General features: G+C 45.0%; 1 protein-coding gene across 4 annotated transcripts; it reads left to right on the top strand.

Moving 5' to 3' along the window:
• The first annotated feature begins 3,483 nt into the window (after positions 1 to 3,483).
• LOC133891800 (palmitoyl-acyl carrier protein thioesterase, chloroplastic-like) lies at positions 3,484 to 9,942 on the top strand. 4 transcript variants are annotated; one of them, XM_062332556.1, is made up of 11 exons: positions 3,486 to 4,116; positions 4,320 to 4,453; positions 4,553 to 4,666; positions 4,752 to 4,929; positions 5,044 to 5,112; positions 5,205 to 6,653; positions 7,253 to 7,352; positions 7,431 to 7,771; positions 7,847 to 8,623; positions 8,689 to 8,932; positions 9,009 to 9,936. In XM_062332556.1, the coding sequence occupies exons 1-6, from the start codon at positions 3,748 to 3,750 to the stop codon at positions 5,460 to 5,462; spliced, it is 1,122 nt and encodes a 373-aa protein (XP_062188540.1). In that variant the 5' UTR covers positions 3,486 to 3,747; the 3' UTR covers positions 5,463 to 6,653; positions 7,253 to 7,352; positions 7,431 to 7,771; positions 7,847 to 8,623; positions 8,689 to 8,932; positions 9,009 to 9,936. The 4 variants fall into 4 exon arrangements, with proteins under 4 accessions (XP_062188542.1, XP_062188540.1, XP_062188539.1 ...); XM_062332555.1 differs by having other exon boundaries at positions 5,205 to 7,352; positions 9,009 to 9,942; XM_062332557.1 differs by lacking the exons at positions 8,689 to 8,932; positions 9,009 to 9,936 and having other exon boundaries at positions 5,205 to 7,352; positions 7,847 to 8,685.
• Positions 9,943 to 11,247: the final 1,305 nt, after the last annotated feature.

Raw genomic sequence — 11,247 nt, 5'->3', positions numbered from 1 at the left:
TCTGGCCTTGTTATTAGCCTCATGCTGTTCTATTTGAACCTGAGTTGTGCAAGCAGCAGGGATCTTATAGTTGGAATCAACAACCTTCCAAATTGCACTTCCTTGGCTTAAGAGATAAGCCTCCATGCACACCTTCCAATATGAAAAATCATGGCCATCAAACAGCGGAAACTTCCCATTTCTCTCCATGTCACATATGGATCACAAAGCCAGTTAAGGTTAAAAAGTGATCAAACTGACTCTGATACCAATTGTAGAAACAAGATTGACAATTAGAGAGGGGGGTGAATAGGTATCTCAACAAATTTCTTGTGAAATTGATGGCCTTCTCCTATTTGGATCACCTAACGCACCTCAAAACTCAAGCGGAAGCAAAAATAGAGAGAAGTTTTAACAAGAGAAAATTGAGGAAACAAGACTCCACGGATGGTATATGAACCTTTGGTTCCATTTAAGATCAATCCATATGTCTTAGCACTCAAAAGATCACAACTTGCAAAGAAACGAGAAAATATAAACACTGAGCAATGAAACTCTCCACGTTGATTGTCTAGAGCAAGAGAATTTAAGACCCCATCACATAAGAGTGTATATGCAAATTTTATGCCTCTAGTAACAAGAAGAATAACCTTACAAGGTGCTAAAATTTCAGCCAAAAAAACCAAAACGTAAATCAAAATCAGAAACCGAAAAACTTGGAAACTTGTAAGGGAACCAATAGAGGGAAACTAGAGGGGAATTCAAGCATATGCAAAAACATAAACTTCATGCTCAAAGAGGTCAGCCCTATTGATGAGCCCATGACTCCTTCAGATACAATCAATACCGCCAATAATCCTCAAATCATATAAGGTCCAATTATAAGAGCACGTGCACTACAATTAGACTACCAGGTGAACTCGTTTATCGTTGTTCATACTTCCTTGGATGGATTCCTACTATATTCTTATAATGTTTTATTGCTTAGGAACGTGGGAGAAGCACCACAACCTTACCTAGACATCACCCCTCAAAAGCTAAGTCTACTCGGACTCGAGGCTGAGCTCTAGTCATGGTCATGGTCGAAGTCGTGATCGTGGTTGAGTTGTAAGACTGCACGTCAGTAAAATGAGCATAACTCTCTCATACGAAGTCCGTTTTAGACAATCTTGGACATCCTGAAAAGCTTACGACGAGCCCTTTCCAATGGATATGAGCTCGACCAAATATTCCTTACTGTAGTCAGAGTCGAAGGAATGAGGTGCTGCACCACCGTTTTAGACCTAGGTGGGTCCTTCGGAGTCCAGGTTGTGTATGCCTCTTTCCATGGCTGCACAACCCTAGGTCGACCTCCTCATATCCCTTCTATATATACACAGTAGCCATCATAGTTTAGGCTCGGGGTTAGCTTAGATTATTCTGTTTTAGACAGTTTCTCCATTTATCAGTTTATTGAACCCCAACTCGAGTACTTCATTGGTAATTAGCAAAATTCATATTGTATCTACCTGTTCTTGCTTGTGTTCTAGATTCACTTGTAGGAAAGGCCTTCTTGGCCAGGTAAACCACGTCTTGACATGGTTGATAACCACAGAGTAGTGGTATAGTGGTTGCTAGGGCTCTCGATCTGTTCTGTTTAGAGCCTTTGGATCATCAATATCGAAACTCCACCAATTGACTTATCATATTACCTTTCAAAAGATCGAAAAATACGCATCACCTATTTTAGGCAGATTACAAAGAGTTATCTCTCAAAATTCTCACATATTATATAGGCTAAGTACACATCCTTCTCTCCTATAAAACCCTAGCTTTAAGCTCTCAAATGGGTGGCACAAGGGAGCTCAAGTGGCTAGTTCAAACTCTCTCATAGCCCTACCCCTCTATTTATAGACCTAAAAAACTTGACCCCTAAGTTTTGTAGCTTTTTCCCAAAATACCCCTCCCTTGTAGTACACTCTTACCTATCACCGAGAGCATTTTGATCCATTTTCTTCACCATTCATCGGATGGCCATGGAGTCTTCACGACTTAGCTTCATCTTGATGCAAGCTTCACGATGGTGCCACATAGTCCTCCAGTCCTCCCATGGTTTTAAGCCAAACCGTAAAACCGCCTGCACGCTTCTCAAAGCGTAACTCGCCGCCTTACTTACACCTTAAGCAAGCATTTCGATATCAATGTGTGTACTTCATCATGTGATCCTCACCACCGGCAAGTCTCTCCCGCTCCCCATCCTTCGGGCCACCTTGTCACTTGCACCAGCATCCCCTTCGCTTGACTTTGTCAACATGCCATCTCCATCCGCCTTCCATGCACTACTTGATTTCCACGTGTTTAGCTAGAATCACCCTTGATTCCGCCCAGCCTCTTTGATCGTCTGGCACCAAGCACTCCACTTAGCTCTGATCATCCTACCGTCGATTGCCAAGTTGCATCTATTACTTGCACACCATAAGACAAGCAAACACATATCTCCAACTTCAATTCCAGTTAGTCCATAATCAATATGCTCAAATAAAATCCTAAATCAATTCAAATCACATCAAAGCTCATGCAAAACTGAAGATCATCAAGCGAAATAAATACCAATATCAATCACTCATCACAAGTAAACCAAAACATATTTCAACTTGCTTTCTCACTTTCCCACATATGCCTATATGTTTTTTTGGTGGGCTTTATGTGCCAACATTGCATAAAACTAGATATTTATGTTTCACCATTGAGCATTGCACATTTATAATTAAATTGTGTTAGTATTAGTTTTTTCTTGTTTTGTTGTAGAATAAAAGGTGCTTAGAACTCCCACAGAGTAATGATGTAGCGAAGCTGTAGGAGTTGCCGGTATTATATGATGCCTGAAGCTTCAATATTTTATTTGGGCACATTAAGGACTTCAAATGAAAAAAATTTCTAATATACAGGGTTATAGATCTTGTTGAGATATACAGTTTTTATATAATGATGGTCTCTATCTAACTCCATATGAATAAGTTAAAAGCTCTGGTAAACTGGTTCGAATAGCTTTTGGATATATCTAATTTTATTATTGGATATCTGATATCCAACGCATACATGTCTCACTACATTTGTCTCCGATATTTAATATAACTATCGACTCCGACTCTAAGGTTCGAAAAAATCCCCAGAAATCTAACATTTTTAATCCGAACCTCTTCTACAGATCGGTCGTGCTGAAAATAACCTACCCGTTTGCACCCCTAGTCATGCTACTCCTAAGCAATCTGGACAAAGTGCTTGTAAAACACTTGCTCGACATGTTTCTTTCGTAGTGGGTACCAGCCTCTTAATTTATTCCGCGGCATATTGGAAAGTTTGCATCGCTATTATAATGTGTTTGCAACGAAGCCAACTCTGAAAACGTATTACAGGTTTCATCTCAAAAGAGAAAAAAACGTACTACAGGTTTGGTGGATCTAACATGTAGAATACTCTTCTTAGGTGTAACGTTTGGCAGCACAGTTGAGCTATCTTCCATCTTTGTTCATCTGATTTTCCGAACTCCTTATCAGGGCAACTGATCAACTACTCTCAGCTAGACTAGCTAGGATCCTAAAAAAAGAAGAAGAAGAAGAAGCTAGACTAGCTAGGCGCGCTCTTACTACGGCCCACCAATACGCGCAATAATCTTTATGTTTCTTCCTTCTTGTAACACGAAGACAATTCCTTCAAGTTTTCCCAACTCGAAGCATACCATCCATATATAGCCTTTATTGGCACAATGCTAGTACACCAATATCGATAATGGCGACGCCGGCTTCGCAAACCGCAACGCGCGTCGCCTCCGGCCGGCGCATGTTCGGCAAGCCTGAGAGGGCAAAGTGCGGAAGACTGCATGTGCGGAGCTGTGACAATGGCGGCGGCGGTACGAAAGGCCGACGTGTCACGATTGAAGCGGTCAATGGCACTGTCAAGCTGAACGGCACGGCGGCGGCCGATGATCGGCACGTGCCTGCACCGCCACCATCATCCCTGGAGGACAACGGAGATGCCTTTAGGCTCGGTAAGTTTGTGGAAGGGAGGCTTGTGTACAGGCAGCGGTTTGTTATCAGATCCTACGAGATCGGGCCTGACCAGACTGCCACCATGGAGACCCTCATGAATCTGTTGCAGGTGCAAACATAAATTCAGCCTGAAACCTTATTATGCATAATAATTCAATTGGGCATATATCTGTCTAGTTTCATGCATCTGTAGTAATAATCCAGTAATAAACTATTGTGACCCTCGATTTTCTTTTTTGTGCTGCAAAAATTAATGGGAAATGTTCCTGAGACTTCCTGTCCGATGATTATCCGGCTAATATTTATATGCAGGAGACAGCACTGAACCATGTGATGTGCTCTGGACTTGCTGGAGATGGTTTTGGCGCGACACGGCAGATGAGCCTCAGGAAGCTCATCTGGGTCGTCACAAGAATCAACATCCAGGTTGACAAGTACAGCAGATGGTAATTACATAAACCCTGATCCTGTCTACTTTGTTTCATTTGTTCGTTTCTCGTTGGAAAATGGTGAGATTGATATGTTTTCCTTGTTTAATTTGTCAGGGGCGATGTTGTTGAGATCGACACCTGGGTCGCGTCGTCGGGGAAGAACGGCATGCGCCGAGACTGGATCATTCGGGACCACAACACGAGAAACATGATTTCAAGAGCCACAAGGTAAATCTCCCTGTACAGGGGCTGCAATCGTGAATTTGGTATATAACCAGGTGTAACAAGTTGTGTTGCACTTAAAATTATGCAGCAACTGGGTGATGATGAACAGAGAGACCCGGAGGCTGTCCAAGATCCCTGAGGAGGTCAGGCAGGAGGTTCTTCCCTTCTACCTGGACAGGAGCATCATCACCGCCGACGCCGACCACGATCGCAAGATCAAAAAGCTCACCGATGCGACAGCAGAGCACTTACGTTCAGGATTAGCTGTAAGAATCATTACTCTCATTACAATCTCCTTCCATGTTCAGATACAGAGCTTCTCATCCACTTGCCCGGTTGGGAACTGGTTTCTCAAACTGCTCTGATCTTGTACACTTCAGCCCAGATGGAGCGACATGGATGTCAACCAGCACGTGAACAACGTCAAATACATCGGATGGATCCTCGAGGTGGTTCTGTCGTTCTGGCAGCATCTCACACCATCTCTGAATGAAATGATGAAATGCTTAGAAATACCTGAATTTGCTTGTGCCTTAAGCAGAGTGTGCCGCTGGAAGTGCTGGAAGATTACCACCTGACAAGCATCACGCTCGACTACCGACGGGAGTGCCGTCAGTCGCAACTACTCGAGTCGCTCACCAGCATGGCTGCAGCGGCGGCTGCTGAGGCCCCGGCGGCCACGTTGAGCCTGTGCAATTGCAGCGCCGACCTGCAGAGCACGCACCTGATACGGCAGCAGGACGACAAGGCCGAGATCGTCAGGGCGTGTGCGGAATGGCGGTGCAAGGAGCACCGATAGACACTCGGGCAGCTCTGATATGCATCTGTAGTCGTACACAGGTACAATCTGTATTGTATTTGCTGGATTGATGGCTTCCATTTCAAGAGTTGTATTTGTTCTCTTGTGCTTAGGTTCTTCATTCTCACATACGCTGTTTGTTGATTGCAATTTTTGCAACTCCATGAATAAAGGCTCCTTTACTTACCTACCATGCAAAAATATTTCGTTCTTGTTTACGGTAAAGGAGGAACCTGTATAACAGATTAACAGGTCCAAACTAGGAAAAAAATTGCCCCCACACAGAAATCTAAAAACAACAAATTTAAGACAGAGTTTGATGTTTTTCCGGTAAAAAGAAAGCAAAAGGCTCAAATGTTGCGGTGCAAAACGATGGCCCACGCACTACTGGATGCAATAGTTTCTATTTCTTCATGAAAACGTCGGCAAAAATCCAAAATTAGACAACATATGCGACCGTATTTTCCAAAATAGACAACATGTCAGCGTATATACAATTTTATCATCCGTATTCGGCACATCGTGTGCCGAATATGGCACTGTAGCCCATATTCGGCACACGGTGTGCCGAATACGGCACCGTAGCCCATATTCGGCACACCGTGTGCCAAATATGGCACTGTAGCCACCGTATTCAACACACGGTGTGCCGAATATGGGCTGTAGCATCGTATGTGGGTCTGCGCCAGGGACGATGGCGTGGACTCTGGACGTGTCCGCGCCATCATGACTGGCGCGGATACGGCACAGCTGCTGCGGTGTCCTATCACGTCTTGTCGGGGTCTCCTCATGTCTGTGCTTTCGGCTGGTGATGAGTGCATCGCGTGCGTCGTTTTTTGAGTGAGTGGGTTGCCTCCTGGCTTTTGTGATGAGTGCATTGTCTGATGGCTGCTATAAGGAGCATGGTGAGGAGGAGCAGCAGACTCATTGCGAGGTGAGGAGGAGCAGCAAACACATTGCAAGGTGACGAGCAGCGGAGATCAGGCGAAGAGCAGCAGACGCACCGCGAGGTGACGAGCAGCGGAGATCAGGCGAAGAGCAGCAGACGCACCGCGAGGTGACGAGCAACTATGCGAGGCAAGTAGCAGCTGCGCAAGGCGAGAAGGAGCAGCTGTGTGAGGCGAGGAGCAGCTGCGCGAGGCGAGAAGGCTCAGCAGCACGAGGAGAGGAGGCTTAACAGCGCGAGTTATAGTAAGTACTTAGATTATGTAGGTAATTAGTACTTATATTAGTTTTAATAATTAGAGTAAGTAGATTATTTAATCTATTCAATTAGATTTGATAAATTAGATTAAGTTGATAAATTAGAGTATTTAGATTATGTATATAATTAATACTTAGTTTAGTAGTAGTAATTAGAGTAAATATATTGTTTAATGTGTTCAATTACATTTGATAAATTATTTTAAGTTGATAAATTAGAGTACTTAGATTATTTGAATAGTTTGATTATATGAATATAATTAGTCAGTGTAATTATATTATAGCATGTAGATATTAAGTTGCTAAAATAGAGTAGGTGTAATATTTGCATATTGTAGGATCTCGTAATAGACGGTATTATAGTGTAATAGTAATTGTAATATTTATATTAGAAAATTTAATTAGAGCAAGTAGAGTATTTATACCGTTCGAATACACTGGATTGTATTAGCTTTGGTACCAGTGAGTTTGTTATATGAAGTTTATTGGAAACATGGATTGTATTGTAATTTGTTATAAACGTATTAGGTGTTGTACCTATTTTGTAATAGCTGTTGTCTTACTTTGTTTTGTAATTGAACCATGAGGCTTGAAATCATTGGCATGGCTCACGTTCACCTTCCCGAGCTTCTTCAACTACGGTATGACGAGAACCATAGGGGAAGGATGATTTTCGCAGGGCAACAGGTACATCGATAGTACGTGAATTTCAATTGCTCTAATACCTTGGTACTTACTCTATAAACGTATTGCATACCTTTGCAGTTGCTCTCGTTGCGTTCCAGGAGTGTGCGCAAGCTTAAGGAGTTAGACCCTCGATTCCACGAGCCCTTCGCACTGGCCGGACTACTACCGTTTGCACTTATGATGGCAGGAGCTCCCATGGAGGGTGGTGGCAGGACTCCACTGCCGCCGATCGAGGTCTCACTACTCACAGGCCTCGTCGACCGCTGGCGTCCTGAGACGCACACGTTCCACTTTCCTTGCGGAGAGATGACTGTTACTTTACGGGACGTTGCCATGCTGACCGGGCTCCCGATAAGGGGCACCCCGTTAGTAGTTCCACGACCAGCAAAGGAGCAGTAGAAGAGTTATATTCATGGCAGGTAATTATTTGTTACATAAAGTATTTCATACGTTGTAGTGTTGTTCGTGGTTTATTGATTATCTGCATCTTGTAGGTTTAACGTGCAATATGACATGAAGGACGTAAGGCTCTCCATATCATGGATTCATGGGCTACCATAGTTCAGCCATTGCCCACCGGATGCGGACGAGGCAACAGTTATGCAGCATTACGAGGTGTACTTGTACATCTTGCTTGGAGGCATTATGTTTTGCAACACAGGAGGCGATTATGTACTTCGGCATATTGTATGGTTAGCACGTCAGCTCACGTCACGTCCATACGAGCCGACACATTACAGTTGGGGATCTGCTATGTTGGCCACTACATACAAAGGATTGTGTGCCGCTACCCAACGGTCAACGAAGATGGGATCTATTTCTGGTTGCCTACACCTTCTACAACTCTGGAGCTGGGATTATCTCCCGGTGTGTCGACCGTGGGTGAGCAAGACCTACTATCCAATTCCCATCTCCGATGGTGTGGCCAACAACATGAGGCCAACGATGGGTTATCGGTGGCTTCATGCCAGGCTGCGATGGAGTCACCACCAAGACCATGGAAACTACGCCCGGGTGATCAGTGACCTCGACGTCCTCAGCGCCAAACTTGTGGAGTGGGATCCATGGTGTAGGGAATGAGTGGCTGAAATTGCGAATAGCGGCCTCATCGTATCATCTTGTTTCCGTGACTCCGACCTATGGATGACTAGATGTTTTTTGCTTTATATAAACAATGTAGAAGTGTATTCTCCCGACCGTGTGTAGAGGTAGTTTGGTCATCGTCAGTTGGTGCCAGTACCTCCCCCACGAGACGCTGGTCGGGCGCACGAGTAAGTGTGTTACTGTATGTACCATTCTTATGTTACGAAATTTTAACTATTTATGTCACATACAGGAGGAGTGCCCAAGGAAACGCAGGCACACACGACTGGTCAAAGATTAATGCAGAACACATAACCCGATGGATGGAGTCTAGCCCAGTGGATGTCGTCATTCCTGCAGGACAGTATGACGATAACACGTACTCGGAGTACCTTGCGTGGTATCAATCACGAATGCGTCCCACCTTACTCAGCGATAGCGTACCGCCAACCCACAGACCCTTCCCCGAAGATCGTGCCCGGCTTCTTCATGTGGTGGTAAGTGATGTTGTACTTATAACGATTTTCATTAGTTTCTCATCCGTATTACTGACATAACCCTCAACAACAACAGACCGAAGCAAGGTACGAAATGCATAGGCATGCGGAGCATGAATGTGGAGAAGCGAGTGGGTCAGCCACGCGAAGGAATCGGCACCCTCTCCGGGACTACATGACGACGAGAAGGTCTCGCCTTTTGTCCGCGATACGTGGACTAGGTGGTTGTGCCCCGTGTTCTAGAGGCTACGACGTACCCGCCATGAACCCGTCCCGTGCCTCCCACAGCAGGCGCTCATCCAGTTCTCATGAGGCACATTCACGGGAGGCCCCTTCGTCTGCGGCCCATCATGGGACACGTTCTTGTGCTGGAGCCGAGGAGGTGACCGAGGCTCCTGCTCCCGAGGATCGCACACTGGGTCCCAGCCCCCTCCGTTCATACAACCTACTCAGCCTACGCAGACAACTCCACCAGGATTATTAACTCACCACGAGAACATCAATGACTGCACATAGCAGACGACCACCTGGAGTAGCACTCAAGATTTTGACTGGGCTGCTGCATTGCAAGCGAGCAGCTTCACCGAGCTACTGAGCGGCCAATACCCCCAATATCCCGATGCACTAGGGGGTTCACACTGGTACCAGGAAGCTAAGACTTCATCATTTCAGACTCCAACCGAGCACGTACTACCGGCAGGCACACTCCCGCATGACGATCCTATAGCGTGGTATATGCAGGGCCGAGTTAGCGGTTCTGGATACACATTCGGTGGAGTTGGAACACAGCATGACGACGAAGATGAGGACCAAGGGCACACGTGGCAGGGGCCATCTCAAGCTGCTGGGATGAGGGCCACACACCCGCCAAACGCTTACACTCCTGGGGATTGCTTGCGGCGTCGGTGTCGTTAATGAGCTAGTGCAATATATTGTGTACTCATCTATTTAGTGTACTCATACGTACTAGATGTTATTCACTATATTACGTACTCATTTGTACTATGCCATACACTTCAGTGTTCAAGTAATTTCAAATTTTGTTGAAAGTTGGTAATTACATGAAATGAAAATACGTCGGCATCAAATGATAATTAAGTTAGCAAATAATTTTAAATTTTGATGAAAGTTGGTAATTAAATGAAATGACAACACGGCATCAAACGATATAACTGATCTCGCGCTGCCGCTTCTCCTCGCCTTGCGCTCTGCTCCTTGCCTTGCGCTCTGCTGCTCGCTCCTCATTTTGTAGCAGGCGGCAGGCGACGCGCTGAAAGCATCGCAACAAAATGATGCACCGCCAGCCATAATCACAGACAGGAAGACACCGAAACGGCAGCGACGCGACAAAAGCAAAGCACGATGTGAAGAAAGCGGAGCCAGGAGGAAGTCGATTCGCGCCAGGGACGATGGCGCGGACACGTCCAGAGTTCGCACCATCGTCCCTAGCGCGGACCCACTGGCACACCGTGTGCCGAATACGGTGGCTACAGTGCCGTATTCGGCACACGATTCGGCACACCGTGTGCCGAATATGGGCTACAGTGCCGTATTCGGCACACGGTGTGCCGAATACGGATGCTAAAATTGTAAATACGCTGACATGTTATCTATTTCTGTAAATACGGTCGCGTATGTTGTCTAATTTTGGATTTTTCTCACCTCTTTTATTCTAATTTCTGAAACTGAGTTAATTCCGCATTCTAATTTCTGAAACTGAGTTAATTCCCCAAAACTAGAACTTCGCTGTCTAAACCGGTTCAATTAGTTTTTGTGACCCCAACTAGAAAGCTGGTTCCGTCAAACTTTATCTCTTTTTTTCCCTCGAACTCATTTTTCCTTGCCTTGTGACGCCAGAAATGGAATGACATGGCTTGTAAGCTTACCTTTCGAGTTTTTGTAAGAGCCCCATTATACGTTACCTATAAACTGACGAGTTTAAGATAAATGAGTCCGAAAAATATGTACAAGTTGGATTTTGGTGTAGTTTGCTACATTATACATGTGAATTGTGAGTATGTGGAGTCTGAAAAGAGTACCTCCTTCTGTTACCCTGCCCGAACTTGGAAAGGTTTCCTCATTTAATATGACTTGTGTACGACAACCTTTTGTCATATGTATCTACGATACGCATATACAAATATATATCATATAAAAAAACAAAAGGAGAAAGGGAAAAGACTATCCTCGACCCACAACAACGGTCCACTACTCTCTCTCTCCTCTCTGGGCTGGCTCGAGACCCAAGCATCTCGTCTTTCATTTCCTCCGTGGCCCGTTTGCCTCTTTCTACTCCTAGGCCCAAGCCCTTGCCT

Source organism: Phragmites australis, chromosome 14 (assembly GCF_958298935.1).
Source record: "Phragmites australis chromosome 14, lpPhrAust1.1, whole genome shotgun sequence".
NCBI classification, from domain to species: domain Eukaryota; kingdom Viridiplantae; phylum Streptophyta; class Magnoliopsida; order Poales; family Poaceae; genus Phragmites; species Phragmites australis.
Note: the sequence above shows the minus strand (reverse complement) of the source record. Positions and strands in the feature narration are given on the sequence as shown.

Coding starts and splice junctions, on each gene's coding strand:
- LOC133891800 (XM_062332555.1), top strand. CDS start 3,748: ATGGCGACGCCGGCTTCGCAAACCGCAACGCGCGTCGCCTCCGGCCGG. Junction 4,454..4,552: donor GTTGACAAGTACAGCAGATG/GTAATTACATAA, acceptor TTAATTTGTCAG/GGGCGATGTTGTTGAGATCG. Junction 5,113..5,204: donor ACATCGGATGGATCCTCGAG/GTGGTTCTGTCG, acceptor TGCCTTAAGCAG/AGTGTGCCGCTGGAAGTGCT.